An 18268-nucleotide genomic window follows, 5' to 3' on the forward strand; every position below is an offset into this window, starting at 1 on the left:
TCCTTTTCTTTAAGAAAATCTGTTTCTTCCTGGGCAGGGTAGAGAGTGTGACTCTGACAATTCACAATGGAAATGCATCTGCAATGAAGAGAAATAAAGTGAGTTGGGTTCTTGAATCCTCCAGACACTCGCCTCACTCCTCCACGTCACCTGGGGCTGTGTGGACGCTCAGAGACAGGCAATGGAGTATGAAGGACTTGGCGCTGGGGTCAGAGACACCATCTTTCATACAGGTTCACCTGGTACAGGCTGTGTGACCATGGCCAGGCCATGTGGCCTCTCTGAGCCTCTGATTTCTAAGCTCAAACGGGATCAGTCATAGCTGGGCTTCCAGGCTTATGTGGGAGAGGATTTGGTGAGATGCTGGTCATGCCAAGTGCTTGGCCCGGTGCCTGGCACACGGCCCTTGGGAGCTGCCGTGACAATATGATTGCCGGCTCATTCCTGCTCCAGGCTGCTGGCTCCAAAGTGACTGGGCCGTAATTGCATCCCCGTCTCCTCACCCACCTCAGGAGGGCTGAGACTTGGCCCACTGGGTAGAGGATGGGCAATCCCAGGTTTTCTGGGCAACAGATGCCAAAGAGCATCCTCCATGAGCCTCTTGGTCTGTGGCATGGGGTGAGCCTGGTAGGAAGCAGGATCTAATTCTAACCACAAAAATTACATGAGCCCTTGGTCCCAAATCATCATTTTAACCCAGAGATTGCACACGGGCATCTCAGGGTCCAATTTAGCCTGGAGATAAAGATCCAGTCTCTTTTGGATATTGACATATTAATATAGATATTAATACAGAGAGTACAGATGTTAATATAGATATATTAATTTGGATTAATTATCAGCATCTGGAGATGGGGAGGTTCCACCTTTAAAATTAGTTCAGGCTCCTCTTGAAAATCAGCAGATCTGGCCATGTGGCTCCCATTGCAAGCAGAGTGGTGTTGCTGACTCAGATGGGCACAGGTTCTCTGATTTGCCATAGTCCTCTCTCCTCCCTATAGTCTCACCCTGGCACCCCTCACTCATGTATGCCTCTGCCTGGGCCAGGGACCCCTGAAAGCTTCAGCAGTTGCAGTGTGGCTCTGATCTCATGGCATGGAAAGAACCAGGGTCTGCGTGCAAGGTTTGTGTGATGTGGGACTGTTTGCTCTGTGATTTTGGCCAGGCCGATTGACCTCTCTGGGCCTCACTTTTCTCATACTCTCTGCTCTGCCTACATCCCCAAGGTTGCCTGGAGACTCTCAGAGGGGAAATGCTGGGCATAGATTTTGAACACTATGCAGTGCCCTTTGGTCACCCCCAAAGGACTGTTCCTCAAAACTGTCCTTTGTAAGTGTTCTTTGCATGTGCTTTTCCCCTTTCCTGGACACCCTTCCCCACATACTCCCAGTTCACAGGGTGCCTCCTATGGGAAGCCCTCCTTCCTAGGCAGAATTGTGGCTGCTCCCTTCATAGCCACTCGCTCCAGCGCATGACTCAGACGGGGAGATTGTTAGCAGGATGCGGGATCTGCCGCCTGCCCTGTGCTGGGAGCTTAAAGAGGGCGAGGACCTATCCTTAGGTATCCTTGTGCCCCAGCCCCTGGCACAGAGCCTGGTACTCAGCACAGTCTGGGAAACATTTACCACCCCTAACCCCAGCCCTTCCCCCCTCAGTCACAGTGTCCTGCTGGACAGCTGTCTGGTGGCGCAGGGTTACGAGGACCAGAGTGAAGTAGGCGGAACCGCGCCCCCGAGCACCTCACACCAGGTATGCAGCAGAGCCAGGCCTGGCGCCTGGCGACCTGGGAGGCCTGGGCCAGTGTCGCCAGAAGCGGCTGGGGCCTTGTTCACTTTGTAAACAGGGGGTGAGGGTTGGCTGGTGAGAGGCGAGCAGGATGATGGGTGCTGTGAGGCCCCGCTTGTACCAGGGGTCAGATGTGTCAGGAAGGGCCTCGGGTGGTATGGCCGTGGGTGGGGAGCGGCGGACCTGGACTCCAGTCCTCACGTGGCTGTGTGACCCTGGGCAAGTCACCTCCCCACTCTGCGCCTCAGTGGCCCCCTTTGTGAAGTGGGGCTGAAAACCCCTCCCCAGAGTACTGTACACAGTTGTACGCGGTGAAGTGCGGTGCCGGGTGGAGTGTGCCGTGGTGGCTGCTTTACTTGCTTTGCCCCCACATGCAGAGGGCTGCCCGAGAGCTTCCCCTCGTTGTAAGTGACAGGTCCAGGTGCTGGGGCCTGGGGCTCCTGTGTGCACTAGATGCCCCAGAAGGTGGGCTGGAGGGTGTGAGCAGCTGGGCAGGGCAAGGAGTAGACTTGGGGCCCATGAGGACGCCTGAGGGGAGATCCCCCATGGCGGCTGGGCTGGACCAGGGCTAGGGTAGGGCTTGCGGGTCACAGCTTCGGTTTCCTCTTTATCTTTTGCAGGAGCTGCAGGAGGAGGACGTGGCTGCCAGCTCAGGAGGTAGGTGTGTGGCGGGGGTGGGGTGACATAAGAATGTCCAGGATGCTTTGAGGCTGGGGACAGTGGGGGTGCAGGAGCAAACCCTCCCCTTCTCCCTCTCAACTGACCCCACCCGCGCCCCATCCCAACCTCAGGCAAAACCCATTCTGTGCATCTTAGGGCCACATTACCAGAGCCTGATGATGCACTTCAAAGGCCCCAGGGGAATTGCTCTGAGGCCCCCAGGTCCCTAGGAGACCTGGGGAAACCCTACTTCCAGCCAACCCCTCCTGGCACCCCCCTCACTGGGAACAGCTCTCTAGGCTACAGCCCAGTGAGGGCTCGGCTCAAATGTAACACACCTGAGTGAAAACTGGGGCCAGCGCTTGCTAAGGGCATGTCCTAGACTCTGTGTCTTTTGAGGTTTTCCTTACTGCTAAGATCCGCAGCACAAGTTTGTTTATCACTCCCACCCCTAATCCTGAGAACTCCAGGGACCATGGGGACAGAGTCTAGGGGAGTGAGGACAGCTGGACACCGAGCCTTGGCCTTGCACACGTCCACAATCCTCAAGGCACTGGTGGTGCTCCAGCTGCCCTGTGAGTCAGACAGACCATTTTATAGATGAGAAAACTGAGGCTTCGTGTGGGCAGCATTTGGCCCAGTGGTCAAGGGCACAGACCTGCGCTTCACTCCCGGCTCCTCCCTCTTCCTCGCTGCATGACCTGGAACCAGTTCTGGGACCTCTCTTAACTGTGGCTCCCAGATCAAGAAGTGGGGGCAATAACAGTACCTGCCTCACTGGGTTGTTGGGCAGAGTGTGGGCGACAAGGCCTCGCTGGCACTGAAGGAAGAGACCATAATGGGGACCATGATGTTTGTGTCCTAGGCAGCCAGTGGTGGAAATGGGACTGGACCCAGGTGTCTTAACCCCAGCTGTCCTGAGCCTGCTCCCCACCTGCTCTTTGGAAAACATCCTCTGTTAACTTTAACCCCAATCTGCTGGAAACCTACTAAGTCTGCACTCCACATAGATGAACAAGACCAGGGTCACCCGGGTGCAGACTCAGGTTCCATGGAGCTGGTTCTACCCCTTCCCCAGGTCATTTGGAAGCAGGTGGCCTGGGAACCACACTTTGAGAAACATTGAGTCATAGCCCTCTGTTTGCTGGCACTGAAAAGTGTGGATCTCAAACCAGCAGCTTTGGTGTCACCTGGGAGCTGCTTAGAAATGCAGAATCCCAGGCTCCACCCCAGACCTGCTGAACCAGAATCTGCATTGTAACAAGATGTGCAGTGATTTCTCTCCACATTTGTGTTTGAGAGGCAATGGCCTTGAGCCCTTGTTCTCAATCATGACTGCACGTTGGAATCATTTGGGGAGATTTAAAAAATCCTGGTGCCAGTCCTCACCCCAGACCATTACATCAGAATCTCTGGGGATGGGCCTGGGCATCAGACATTTCCAGACCTCCCCAGGCGATTCCAATATGCAGTCCATTTGCGGAACCAGGGACCTAGGAAACGTTATTGCTTCTGGTTGGAAGTGAAATTAATTGAGCTCCAGGATTTCTTTGGGATGGAAAACCCTACCAGGTTAAGAACGTTTGAGTCTGTGAGCCTAAGAGCCTGAGGAGTTCTGAGTTCTTTGATTCTAATTTCTTTGAGTCTAAAGTAGGAAATGCTATGATGGTTGGTTAGCAAAGAAAGCTCCAGAACTGGGGGGCTCAGGGCTGTCTCTCAGAGCTGTTAGGATGAGCCACGTGACTGGTGGTGCTCTCGGCATTGAACTCCAGGGACAAGCGTGATGCTCCAGACTTTGGGTGCAGCTGCTGCAGGTGCAGGTGGGCACCGGGCTGGTCTCTGTTGGTGTTGGTGGAGAGGAGCCCCACCTACCCTGCCTCTCCCAACTCTGTGCTCCTCGTTGCAGTCCCCAGGGTCCTGACTGCCTGAGACCCCCTGGTCCCAGCACCATGGCTAAACCAGGCCGGGACATGGAACTGAATCGCCTGGTCCAGGACCAGCCGCCTGGCCAAGTGACCCCCGGGCTCGCCCCCCCAAACCTGGTGGAGCACCTCCCCAATGTGCCCAGCTACCGCCCCCCAATCACTCGCATCCCTGTCCTCATCTCCCGGAGAACAGCCTTGTCCAGCTCCAGCTTCGCCAAGGAGACCAGGAGCTCCATCCATCGTCTAGGTAGCGTGAAATTGCCCACCCAGGATTCTGGTGTCTGTGATGTGTGCTTCTGCATGGCTTGGGCTGTTTCCTGCATGGGTGCCATGGTCTTGGTGTGGGACCAGTATGTGGGCCCGTGGAAAACCATCCCTTCTTCCTCTGCTGACCAGTGCCTTCATCTTGCTTTGTGGTATATTAGTCCCCTTCTCTCTGTGCCTAAAATTCCACAGTTAGCAATTCATTTCTTTGGGTTAAACATGGCTTTTTGCACATCATCAATTTTTATACAGGTAATCACTCACACCCTAGTTTAAACGAGTCACTCAGCTCTCCAGGCCAAGAGGCTTGGGGCAGGGAGCTGGACTGGGGAAGAGAATAATCAGAAGGGAATGAACCAGAAGAGGAATGTTGGAGACAGAATCTACTGACCTTGCAAGGTTGCTGGGAACTGGACTTTCTGAGGACTGTTGATATCTGCCCAGCAAATTCCATTTTAGGAAAGGAGAGGCCCCCAGGTGCCGACAGACAGACCTGGAGGAGAGACGTCCTCAGGGGCCAGTGCAGAGAGAGAGCCTGTCTGGATCTGTTTAATTGTGGCAAGGTCCCTACAGTGGCCTTCGGGCGCCTGCGATTTGCTGCCTGATGACAAAGTGCTGGGGGACATACTGACGCCTCTGGGCTAACCCCTGTCACTTTCTGCCTTGACTCAAAGCAGACCTGCCACTTTCCCTTTAATTTGTTTGTCTTTGGATGACACTGGGCAAGGTTGCCTCCGAGGTCCACAGGCAGGCCGTGCTGAACATTTCACGAGAAGAGATTCACCCTCGTCCTCTCCTCCTCCTGGCTTGGAGTGGGCACAGAGTCGGGGCGAGGTGGCACACGATCAACCCCACCACAGGGGGTGACGTGCCAAGCTCCATCTTCTGGGAAAGCCCTAAATCACCTCACTCCAAAGGGTCCCCCACAGCCTCCCCCCTTATATCACTGCTTGATTGTTATGCATTCTGTGCCAACTCTGCGTTTATTTGCTTGCTATCTTTCAGTGGATTCACTTTTTCACTGAATTAAGTATATTTAAATGGAAGCTTTGTACTGTAATTCAAATGGAAAACCAGCATAGCCTTCCATAAACATTGGGTTGGCCAACAATTTCGTTTGGTTTCAAGTAAAAATAAAAACGACATTTCTCATTGTCATGAAGAACTTTATCAACCAACGCATTCCCTAACTGAATGAACTTTTTGGCCAACCCAATAGAAGGCATAAATAGAAATAGCCACAAAGACATGGAGAACAAGGTCGAGTTGGTAGTTTTCAGTGAGGTACTGCTGAAGGCTCATAGCTGAGTCTGCTTGCCCAGCTGCAGAGGGGGATTCGGATGTATCAGAGAGCTGTTAAGGCCATAGCAGCGCTAACCTGAGGCTTTCTCTCTGCCTATTCAGGATCCAGAGAGAACTGGAAAGGGAAGAATGGTCTCATTCTGTCATCCTTTGCCTTGGCTATGTCATCTAAAATCATTGTGGGCCCTCCCTGGTCTCTGGGAGTCCCACACTTTGAGAAATAGTCCCAGTGACACATTGGGACAGTGGGTTGAACTGGCTGCGACTGACACATGATTTGATTTGATTTGATCTGATTTTTTTTGTTGACGAATAGGCAAGGATATTTATTGTAGCCCTCTTTAAATAGTCAACACAGACTGTTTATAAAATGCATACACTAACCGGAAGTAAAACAAGTATAGAAATAGAAAATATTATCATTAAAAAAAACTTTCAAATAGTTAAAAGATTTAAACAGGGATTTATATAAGGCTTGGAATTGGTCATGGTTGTGGTTGAATTTACTACACAGATTAACAGAGAGATGTAAATCAAGGCTTTGTTCCCCAGACTTTGTTCTAAAACATTTACTATCTAGGATCAAAGACAAAGGTCCTTTGGTGATGGTTTGGGGGTCTTTTTATGGTTTCTACCTATGCCCAATCTGAATAGTAGGACATACGATGATTTTAGATGCTGCAGACAAGGCGGTGACAGCGTGTAGTGAGAACATTATTCCCATTTCAATGGTGCTGCTGGGCACCTCTGAGCTGAGGTTTCATTTTGACAGAAGCCTCTACGTAGGCTGGTCACCAACCTCAGGATGGGATAAGGGTTTCAACTCCGGGTCCAAATCCGGGCTCTGCCGCAAGTTTCTTAACCTCTCTGCGCTCCGGTTTCCTTCTCCACAAAACGGGGACAATGATCGCAGCGCCCTCATAGAGTGGCCTGGAATGATGAAAGAGTTTATATACATAAAGCACTTAGAGTTTAGTGAAACAAATGCCTAGGAGACACATAGGAAGTGCTTAATGGTAAATATTATTATTCTCTAAACCAACTTAAGGCATACGATAGTATTCTTTATATTCTTAATCATCTTATTCTATAAATCAGTATAATATCAATGAATATAATTTCTAGTTTGAGTTTCTACTCTGCCAAGCTGGCAGGAAATGAAGCTTAGGAGTTTCCCCACCTTCCCTGGGAGCGATCAAGTTCATAGGGTCTTACACAGGGCGAGGCAGGGGGTGAGGGGACCACCTGCTCCCTCCCAGGCTCCCTGAGGCAGCCTCAAGGATGCTGAGACCAGGGTGTTTTTTGCTGCCTGGGGGCCATGCTGGGGGTGGCCCAGGGCCCCGAGCATTTTTGAGAAGCTGCCCTTGTCCCGCTGTCTCCACTCCCCCAACCCACCTCTCCCAAGGTCTGCCAGGAAGCAGGGGGAGGTCCCCCCCGCCCTATGGCTCCCTCCTGCTTTCCAAAGCCTGGGGTATCTCTGGTGAGTTTAGCAAAACGTCTTCCTTCAGTTTTTTGAAGCATCTGGAGTCCTGCTCATCCTCTTCCCCTGAGGGCTTCTTAAAGTTAGTAAAATAAATGCCCCAGGATCTGGAGGTCTGCGTACATTCACTCCACCAAACTTCATCAAGTGCTGGCTTTTCCCATGGTGGCCATTGAAGAAAGAGCTCACATACCCATTTTGGGGATGTGCGCCTGCTTTGCTGGTGCCCAGACCTGGGCCTGGCTGCTACTGGATGGTCCTGCCCAGGTATGGTGGGAAGTGGGGGCACCATCCCAGCCCCTCAGCACCATCTGAGCTCTGCCTCAGGGCGGACCTGTGCCCGCAGTCCCTGGGGCGGGTAACGAAGCCCAAGGTAGGGCCACACCCAGGCTCCCAGGGAGAACCTGACTCTTAGGATTCCAGGCCTTTCAGAGGTCAGGAGAGGGGTTGGACTGATGAATTTTGGGGGTTCTTGGAATGTATAAAAATAAGGAAATACCAAACATGTACTCAAATGGGGGTAACACACACTGCAAAAACAATCTGTTACCCTTGATTGCAGGAAACTTCCAAATGTCTCCATTGGAGGCCCTGCAAGAGTGGGAGGCCCTGAAGAGGTAAAATTGTCACTATAAGCAGAGGACATGATACTACATATAGAAAACCCTAAGGACTCCACACAAAACCTACTAGATCTAATAAATGAATTCAGCAAAGTAGCAGGATACAAGATTAACATTCAAAAACTGGTTGTGTTTCTTTACACTAACAATGAAATATCAGAAAAGAAATGTAAAAAAAGAATACCTTTTAAAAAAGCACCAGGACTTCCCTTGGTGGCGCAATGATTAAGAATCCACCTGCCAATGCAGGGGGCACAGGTTCAATCCCTGGTCTGGGAAGATCCCACATACTGCAGAGTAACTAAGCCTGTGCTCCACAACTACTGAAGCCTGTGCTCTAGGGCCCGCGTGCCACGACTACTGAGCCCATGCTCCGCACCAAGAGAAGCCTGAGTACCGCAACGAAGAGTAGACCCTGCTCTCTGCAACTAGAGAAAGCCAGCGTGCATCAACGAAGACCCAACGCAGTCAAAAAAATAAATAAATAAAATAAAGATAAAATAGCACCAGAAAAAATAAAATCAAATATCTAGGAATAAACCTGACCAAGGAGGTGAAAGGCTTACACACTGAAAACTGTAAAACACTAATAAAGGAAATAAAAGAGGATTCAAAAAAATAGAAAGATATCCCATGCTCTTGGATTGGAAGAATTAATATTGTTAAAATGGCAATACTACCCAAAGCAATCTATGGATTTAATGTGATCCCTATCAAAATACCTATGACATTTTTCACAAAACTAGAACAAATAATCAAAAAGTTTATATGGAACCATAAAAGACCCAGAATTGCCAAAGCAATACTGAGGAGGAAAAAAAAAGCAAAGCAGGAGGCATAACTCTCCCAGACTTCAGACAATACTACAAAGATATGTAATCAAAACAGCATGGTGTTGGTACAGAAACAGACATACGGATCAATGGAACAGAATAGAGCGCCCAAAAATAAACCCACACACCTACAGTCAATTAATTTTTGACAAAGGAGGCAAGAATATAAAATGGGAAATAGTCTCTTCAGAAAGCGGTGCTGGGAAAGTTGGACAGTTGTATGTAAACCAATGAAGGTAGAATACACCCTCACACCATACACAAAAATAAACTCAAAATGGCTTAAAGACTCCAGCATAAGACACGGCACCAAAAAACTCCTAGAAGAGAGCATAGGCAAAACATTCTGACATAAATCGTACAAATGTTTTCTTATGTCAGCCTCTCAAGGCAACAGAAATAAAAACAAAAATAAACAAACGGGACCTAACCAAACTTACAAGCTTTTGCACAGCAAAGGAAACCAAAAACAAACAAAAAAACCTGAAAAGACAACCTATGGAATGGGAAAAAATATGTACAAAAGATGCAACAGACAAGGGCTTAATCTCCAAAATATACAAACAGCTCATACAACTCAACAACAACAACAAAACAACCCAATTGAAAAATGGGCAGAAGACCTTAATAGACATTTCTTCCAGGAAGACATACAGATCGCCAATAGGCACATGAAAAGATGCTCAGCATCACTAATTATTAGAGAAATGCAAATCAAAACTGCAATGGGGAACCACCTCACACCCGTCAGAATGGCTATCATTAGAAAGTCTACAAATAACAAATGCTGGAGAGAGGGTGTGGAGAAAAGGGAAGCCTCCTACACTGTTAGTGGGAATGTAAGTTCGTGCAGCCACTATGGACAACAGTATGGAAGTTCCTCAGAAAACTAAAAATAGAATTACCATGTGATTCAGCGATCCCACTCCCGGGCATAAACTATAATTCAAAAAGATACATGTACCTCTCTGTTCGTAGCAGCACTATTCACAATAGCCAAAACATGGAAACAACCTAAATGTCCATTGACATATGAATGGATAAAGAAGATGTGGTACATATCTACAATGGAATACAACTCAGCCATAAAAAAAGAATGAAATAAAGCCATTTGCAGCAACATGGATGCAACTAGAGATTATCATACTAAATGAAGTAAGTCAGAAAGAGAAAGACAAATACCATATGATATCACTTATATGTGGAATCTAAATATGGCACAAATGATCCTATCTACAAAGAGGAAACAGACTCAGACATACAGAAGAGACTTGTGGTTGCCAGAGGTGGGGGCAGGGAGGGAAGGACTGGGAGTTTGGGATGAGCAGATGTAAACTATTATATATAGAATGGATAAACAACAAGGTCCTACTGTATAGCACAGGGAACTATATTCAATATCCTGTGATAAATCATAATGCAAGAGAATATTAAAAAAAGAATGTCTATATATGTATAACTGAGTCACTTTGCTGTACAGCAGAGATTGGCACAACATTGTAAATCAACTATTCTTCAATAAAAAGAAAAAAAAGTGTGAGGCCCTGTACTCCCATGTCTCATGCCCCCACAGGCCTGGGAAAGCCCTGACACCCCTACCTTGGGATGAGGAAACCAAGGCCCAGAGAGGGGAAGCAGCTGAGCCAGGATGCACCAGGCCAGGCCCTAGGACTTGGCCCTCCAGGCTCCCCATGCCCTGTCTGAGTGCTGCCACCCTCAACCTCCACCCTAGGGCCTCGATGCTTCTCCAGACCCAGGGAAACCAGGCTGGGCTTTGGAGAGCTGGGATCCAGGCCGTGTCCGGGAGCTTCTGCGGCTTCTGTGGCATCATGGCTTCTTCTGCGGCTCCTGGGTTAGTGGCTGGCATGGGCGTGGCTCTCAGAGGGCGCTGCATGGAACTCTCCTGTGGGCCCTGTTGGGAGGCGAGGCTGCCAGAGGCCCCTCCACACACGCTTTCTGTGGCTTCCCTGTAGAGCACAGCAAGGCCCTGGGACCTGGCTTCTCTCTGACTCTGTGCCCTCCTTCCTCTCCCCAGTACCTGCCACGGAGGAGCACCCAGAAGTGCAGGTGGAAGACACTGATGCTGACAGCCGCCCCCTCATCGAGGAGGAGAATCTGCCCGCTCCTGAGCTGCTGCCCCTGTCTCCTGCCAAATCCGACACCCTTGCGGTCCCAGGGTCGGCCACAGGGAGCCTCAGGTCACCTTTTATGCGTCTCTTGGGCTTTTCGTATCACTGTGCACTTGGCAGATGAGGATGCTGGGGCCAGAGAGGGGAAGAAATTGGCCCAAAGTCACTCAGCGAGTTGCTCTCAGCAGTGGGACTGCGGCCCCACCCTTTACTGTTCTCCTAACTCCTGGCTTCAGGTTCTAGAAGGAGTTCTCTGAGGAAGCCCTATCCAGAGCACCCTCAACTGTGTGTTTGAAGGGGGTACTAAATGTGACAGGGCTAATTTAACTTGTTAAATAATACAATGGAAACGCCAAAGAACACTGGATATAATAACCATCCCTAATCCCACCACACTAGGTGGTGGTTTTATTTTTCTGCCTTCTCTTCCGTACCTTGTTTGCGGGCCCATGCTTTCGAGTGGTTTTAATTGAAGGAGTGATTGGATCACATCTCATTTGAGACCACATCTTATTTATTGAACCCTTTTCCATATTGCTAGGCTATCTCCTTAACACGCATTGTGAGACTGTGTTGACATCCTCCAGCTTCATGTGCCAGAATAGACATAACAATCCTCTCTTGTTGAATACTGTCCACAATGGTGCTACAAATATCTCTTTGGTCTTCTGCCCTCTGTCCCTGGGCTTCTTTCTCAAGAGTGGGATTCCTGGTCAGGGTTGCATGCATTTTTGTGCCTCTTGAGATAAGTTAGTTGCTGCATGGTTAGAGGTGGTTTGGGACAACCTGAGCCAAGTAACTGAGAGAGGTCCTGCATAGAGCTGTCAGCAGACTGTGAAGTGAAGTGCAGTGCAGTGCCTTGTGAATGGTTATTTAAGCTAAGGGGGAGCTGCCAGTGCATCTCCTTTGCTGGACAGATTGAGAGATGGTTCTTTTTTCTTGATTAATTCTTGCTTTCATCCACGAGTCCTTGAGTAATTTTTCAGCTGAGGTCAGGAGCCTGCCAGAACAGAGATGGTTGGATGTAGCAAACAGAAAGCTCCCAGCCTTTAATGTGGAGAAAAGCGTCATAATCTCACCCAGCCTCAGAACACAGCTCACAGACCCATCAGTCCTCATGTTTAATTCATTGAATCATTCACAGAGTACAGATGGCAGAAAACAGGGTACTACTGTGATTGTAGACATCTGGTCTACCTCCCACTGTTCCTGTTTACAAAGACAGGGAAAGTAACTGTACAGGCTGGGTTAGAGGTGGATATTTGGGAGCAGGGAAGGGACTAAGATCACTTGGAACTAGAATCCAAGCCTCCTGCCTTTTGCTTATGAGCTGGGTCTGTGAGGCTCCTCTTAGTATCATTCATTCATTCATTCATTTGCAAACATTTATTGAACATCTTTATATGCCAGGCTCTGCTCTAAGTGCTGTGGATGCATCAGGGAGAAGCCTGCCCTCACGGAGCTGACATGCTAGTGGGCCTGAGATAGACAATGAACAAGTAATCACACAAGACTATTCCAGAGCGTGCTAAAGAGAATTTGACTATGTGAAACTGGGGAAGCCTCGGCCTGAGCTTGGCCCCAAGAAGGAATTCTGATGCCTGACATGAGGCCAGTGGGGTCAGGGACAGAATGAACACTGGGGGCAACTGATGGGAGCAGATAAGCCACCAAAACAGAGGGGCAGAGGGCCAAGCAGGCAAGGCCCTTCTCACAGCACAAGGCTGTAGTTTGGAGTGAATCCCAGCTTACCACTCACCAGATGTGAGGCTTAAAGCAAGTCATTTGACCTTCCTAGGCCTCCATCTTCCCATTATAAGATGGAGATAAAACATCCTGTGTCTACTACGATTGTGAAAATTCAACAAGCTACTGTATGTGAGGTGCTCAGCACAGGGCCAGGCACAGGGCGGTGCTGGAAGAACATAGCTGCTGACTTAGTTCCACACTCTGGACTCTCTCCAGGCCCCCAGAGGGCACCGGGCTGTGGTGCAGGAGGGCTGAGTTTAAGTTCCGGTTGTGAGATTTTTGCCCCAGTCTTCTTGTGTGTGGCTATCCTTTTAATTAGAGTGTAGAAGAGGTGAACCCGTGAGTTTTGCCATTCTAGGTGAGTTGGCAGGATAGTTTCAGAGCCTTCTGGAATAAAGAAAATGCTGCACATCCCTCTGACTGTATCCTTCTAGAAGCCCTAATGATGGAATCCTGAGTCACGGTGGTTGAAGATGGTAAGAGTACAAAGTAGATTCATATCTAGAGACTACCAGCCAAGACAGCAGTGGTTCCAAATGCAGCACTCTGTGGAGGACCTGGACTGAATGATGGGGACCAGGGATGATTTAGTCTTCATTCTTCAGATAGGGAAGCGGGAGCTCCAGGAGGGGATGGGGCTTGCCCCAGGTCACACCATGAGCTGGAAACCAGTCTCCATGGCCCAGAAGTGTCCACTTTTCCAGGCAGGGGCACATCTGCAAATGGAGGGAAGTTGAGCTCCCAGAAGAGTTAACAAGGTGGAATGTGAGCCCTCACACCTTCTCAGTAGCTTAAGGGTGGTGTGATGGAGAAGGGGACGCGATGGACTGAGGAGGGCAGTGCCCTCAGACTGGTAGGTGGAAGAGAGAGGATGTTTAAACTGAGACCTGACTGACTGATAAGCACCTCATTGAATTGGGTAGATTTAGTCCCACTTTACAGAGGGGAAAACTGAGGCGGCTTGGCGAGTTTAAGTACCTGACCAAGGTCACACACTGGGAAGAAGCAGGGCTGGGGTGCAAACTTGGGTTTGTCTAATAGCAAGTCAGTGCTGTTACTCTTATGCTAGGCTGTTGAACGGATGCAGAGGCTGAGGTCCAAAGGTTGGATGTGTCCCCTCTTCTCCCTTTTTGTTTCCCTGCAGGCAAGCGAGGACCGTTTGGCAGCCCCATCCTCTGTCCCCACCTCTCACCCAGGATTGGCTCTGGGTGGTCTGCAGGGCTCAAAGTTGCTTTACCCCCTTGTGGCCCCTGCCTGCCTGAAGGCCCCGCCCTTCCATGTCTGTTCTTGCAGGAAGAGGCTGCCCTCCCAAGATGATGAGGCTGAAGAGCTCAAGATGCTGTCACCGGCTGTTTCCCCCATGGTTGCCTGGTCAGACCCCACCAGCCCACAGGGCACTGAGTAAGTGGGGGCCACCTCTGGGGTCTCAGGGAGTCAGAAGCCTGGGTGGGGATGGGCAAGCAAGGGGAGGTGAGTTGGGAGGAGCACAGATGTTTTTAGAACCTTCCACCCCAAGGCAGACTGCCAGTGGCTTCTGAGCGGTAAGAGAGGGCTGGCTCTCCTGCCCTGGCTGCTTCTGACCAGCCCGGGAGTTCTGCAAAATCTGGTCTGCAGAATGGACTCAAACTCTGGGCCCAGCTGTCTCCAGAACCACAGAGGGTGGGCCCTGGGGAATCCACATCTTTATAAGCTCCCCAGGTGATTCCGATGCAACTGGTCTGTCGGGACCTGTGTCTCTGATATCTAAGTGTTCGAAGGGCTGGGCCAGTGGGAGACTTCTTCCGGGAGGGTCTACACAGGCTGGTGACAGTGAATCCCCCAGCCCTGGGCTCTGATCTGGGGTCCTCACCTCCTCCCCAGCCACAGCTCCTGGAGTGACCTCAGGAGATGAAGGACTTTCCTTCCAGTCTATTTTTCTGTCCATGATTTTATAGAGTTTATGCTTAACAGTTTTGTGGAAAGTTCAGAAAAGCAAAAGCAGCAGGATGAAACCCAAACCTCACCTACAGCCCAGTGACCCATTTTAGCACGTGGTGGAGCCACATCTCATGCAGTGGGGTAGGGGTGGGCTTAGGGTGTAATATCAGAAACTAAGGCAGAAATCACATGTAATAATAAAAATCGCCTTTGAGAACTCTTAAGGTGGTCAGCATGGAGCCCCATGTATTACCTAAGTGGGTTAAGATGCTACAACAAATAGACCCCAATGATTCCGTGGCTTAAGGAACAAGATGTCTCATATGTCACAGTTGTGCCACCAGTGGTGTGTTTCAGGTCAATGCAAGGTTCTGCTCCCTGCAGTCCTTTAGGGACCCAGCTGACAGTGGCTCTGCCACCTTTGTGTGGCTTTCAAGATCCCGCTGGTCACCACTAGAAAGGGAGAGTGCCAGGACACTCTTGTATAAGGAGGCCTGGAGTTGCACATAGCATGTCCTCCCGTGAGAGCTCACACGGCCACACCTGGGCAACAGAGCCCCCGGCTGGGTGGTGCCTACGCCCCGCAGGAGGGAGCGCGTGTGGGTAAGCAGCTCATGTCTCGTCCACCCCCGATGCCATCTCTCATCGCAACCCCCACACTGCTTTCTCCATCTGGCCCCCTCAGCTGAGCACAGGAGGAATAGCTGGCTTGAGTGTCAGGGCCTCAATGTACAAAAAAAAATACAGCAGATCTGTAAATAGCCGTGTTACCCTCAGCTCAGCGAGAGGATCACAGGCCACTCAGAGGAGAACATAGGACACAGGCTGGTTCACATGGCCACCCATCTCAGCTCGCCCAGGGCTTTTGACCCACGCTGAGCGGAATGGCAGGCAGACTCTCATTCATTCTCTCTGTCTGTGTCTGTCTCTCTCATGCTGCAAGTTCATGCAGTTTAAATTCCTGTAAGTTAAAAGGATATGTAATGTATCTGCACTGTTTTTCCATTTTTCTTTTACTGTATTTTGGCTGCATCATGCAGATTGTGGAATCTTAGTGCCTGACCAGGGAACGAACCCTGGCCCTCGGCAGGGAGAGTGCAGAGTCCTAACCACTGGACCGCCAGGGAATTCCCTGCACTGCCTTTTTTCCCATCAGCTATTTCCCAAGCCAAAAAAGCAGCCCCTGTCCCCTCTCTGATCTGTCCTGTATCTCATGTGAACCCCAAACTGAGACTTACAGCCCTGAACTGAGTTCCAAGACTTTCCCCCTACATCACAAGTGGAATCCAAATTTTTTCAGACTTGCCCATCTGAGTCAAAGGTTTCATGGTACATTTTCTGAAAGCTGGGCACCTGGGTGTTATTTCCAGACTGAATGCCCCCCCGCCAGGAGATATTAAAGTGGGTTTGATGTTCTGCTGTCAGAAGGAAACTGGGGCAGGATTTAGTCACTCCTGTACTCAGGCCAGGCGGGATACAGGTTCAGCTCCTGCCCGGGGGCGCAGGGGTCCCTCACCACGTAGCCCGCTCAGCTCTGGGTGGTGTTCCTGCAGCGACCAGGACCGCGCAGCCTCCACAGCCAGCCAGAACAGCACCATCATCAACGACAGGCTCCAGGAGCTGGTGAAGCTGTTCAAGGAGCGGACGGAGAAGGTGAAGGAGAAGCTCATCGACCCTGACGTCACCTCAGATGAGGAGAGCCCCAAGCCCTGTGAGTCCACAACTGGGGATGGTCCACCTGACCTGGGGTTGGGTGGGGCCCCTTGAGGCCCCTGTCAATTCATGGGGAGCGTGGCCCCAAGAGAATGATCAGGGTGCCTGAGAGAAGCCCGGATCTCCACTCTCTGGATTTGGGATCCTGTATGTACAGGTTTAACTATATGTCCAGGGGAGGAAAGAAGGTCAAAGTTCTGACCAATGATCCAGTTGTACTTGACTCTCCCTCCCACAGGGCAAGTTCCCTCATTGACCCTCTGCCCCTTTCCCACTGGTAGGCAGGTGGTCTACCTTGGGACATATCTCATGGTCTTACACTCAGGTGGTGTCCATAACCCTCTCCAGAACTACACAGTCTTATTTTTCAGAGGCCTCAGTTGCAATAATCTTATGGGACTATCTGCAAGTTTCCTTTTTTCAAAGTGCCAGGAAGACGTAAGCACCATGCGCTCTTGCCAGGGAGGTTTTCTAGATTTTTCGAAAGGAGGGTTGTGCCTTAGAACTCATGGTGCCAACAATGGACCTAGCAGAGCCTGACTTCACAATCCTAAAGCTAGAAACACAGCCATACTGAACCTGTAAGAGCCAGTTTCTAGGTCACCAACAACATCACCAAAGATATACAGGAAGGCTGTGATCCCGTTTGGTGTCTTGTTTCAGAGATAATGGAGCTGAGATTCCTGCTCTGAAAAACATAGGGCAATGTTTCCCTGATTTCTGGCTCTGGGTGGCAGAAGTCCCGGGTGCACAATGCCCCTAGCCTTTCAGAGAAACCAAGGGGTCCCAGCACAGACATACAGCAGACACTCAACTGAAACATCCAACTTGCCCAGAAACACCTCATTTTAGACAGCTCCTGAGAAGTGGTCCCAGGTCGGTAGCCGGTGAATGTTTCCGAACAGGTGCCCAGGTTGCTACGAAAGAGATCTGTGGGGTTTGCTGCAGGAGAGCACACAGAGCTTGCAGCAAGTTGTGAGGTAGTGCCAGGTTCCCCTCAGCTTCAGTTCCAGAGCCTGCAGTTGGGAGCCTTCTCTCTGCATCCTCTATCTGAGCCTCAGGGCTGGATCAGAGGGTCACCAGTGTCATCCCATAGCCCCGGCCAAAAAAGCCCCAGAGCCAGCCCCGGATGTGAAGCCAGTTGAAGCGGGGCAGGTAGAAGAGGAACACTATTGTGAAATGCTCTGCTGCAAGTTCAAACGCCGCCCCTGGAAGGAGTACCAGTTTCCCCAGAGCATCGACCCGCTAACCAGTGAGTCCTGGGAGGGCAGTGGGCATTGCCACCATGTCACATGAGAGGGCGGGAGAATGGGAGGGGTGGGGGCAGTGCAAGGGCGGGCCCCAAACAAACAGTGTCCCCGAACTAGGAACGTAAGATCACACCCATCTTACAGACAAGGAAACTAGGGCACAGAGAAGTTAACCGACCTAAAGGCACAACTTGTCAGTGGCACTCAGGACTTCTCTTAGCCAAGTCTTTTTTCAACTCTGCTCCTGTTGGCTCCTTCCCAGAGCTGCTGCTCTGAGCAGAAAAGGGCAAAAGTTCTTCCAACATGGAAAGTAAAGTCCCTCTCACTTGCCTTTTAGCCCATTTTATATTCCTTAGGAGTAACAATGGTTCACATGTGCAAAGCACTTTACAGTTTATAAAGGATCTCCATACCTTTCTTTATCTGACTTCTCCATGTGACTTCTCTGGGGAGGACAGAGCAGATGCCAGAGAAGGACTTTCCCAAGGTCACACAGGAAGTCATTTGGGGGGCAGGACTCCAACCGTAGTGTCCACTGGTCCTTTAAGATGCCCAGATGGGGGGAATTCCCTGGGGGTCCAGTGGTTAGGACTCTGTGCTTCTACTGCAGGGGGCTTGGGTTCGATCCTTGGTTGGGG

At 50.3% G+C, this 18268-nt stretch overlaps 1 protein-coding gene across 1 annotated transcript in view; it reads left to right on the forward strand.

Moving 5' to 3' along the window:
- The window catches only part of CNGB1 (cyclic nucleotide gated channel subunit beta 1), a 66931-nt gene that overhangs the window by 20131 nt on the left and 28532 nt on the right, over nt 1-18268 (forward strand). Inside the window, exons 14-19 of the mRNA XM_057710830.1 lie at nt 1656-1749; nt 2406-2442; nt 10908-11070; nt 14044-14151; nt 16221-16378; nt 17477-17632. Coding sequence (XP_057566813.1) covers nt 1656-1749; nt 2406-2442; nt 10908-11070; nt 14044-14151; nt 16221-16378; nt 17477-17632 — 716 coding nt within the window. The remainder of the gene's footprint in view (nt 1-1655; nt 1750-2405; nt 2443-10907; nt 11071-14043; nt 14152-16220; nt 16379-17476; nt 17633-18268) is intronic.

Source organism: Hippopotamus amphibius, chromosome 16 (genome assembly GCF_030028045.1).
Source record: "Hippopotamus amphibius kiboko isolate mHipAmp2 chromosome 16, mHipAmp2.hap2, whole genome shotgun sequence".
In the NCBI taxonomy this organism is placed as follows: domain Eukaryota; kingdom Metazoa; phylum Chordata; class Mammalia; order Artiodactyla; family Hippopotamidae; genus Hippopotamus; species Hippopotamus amphibius.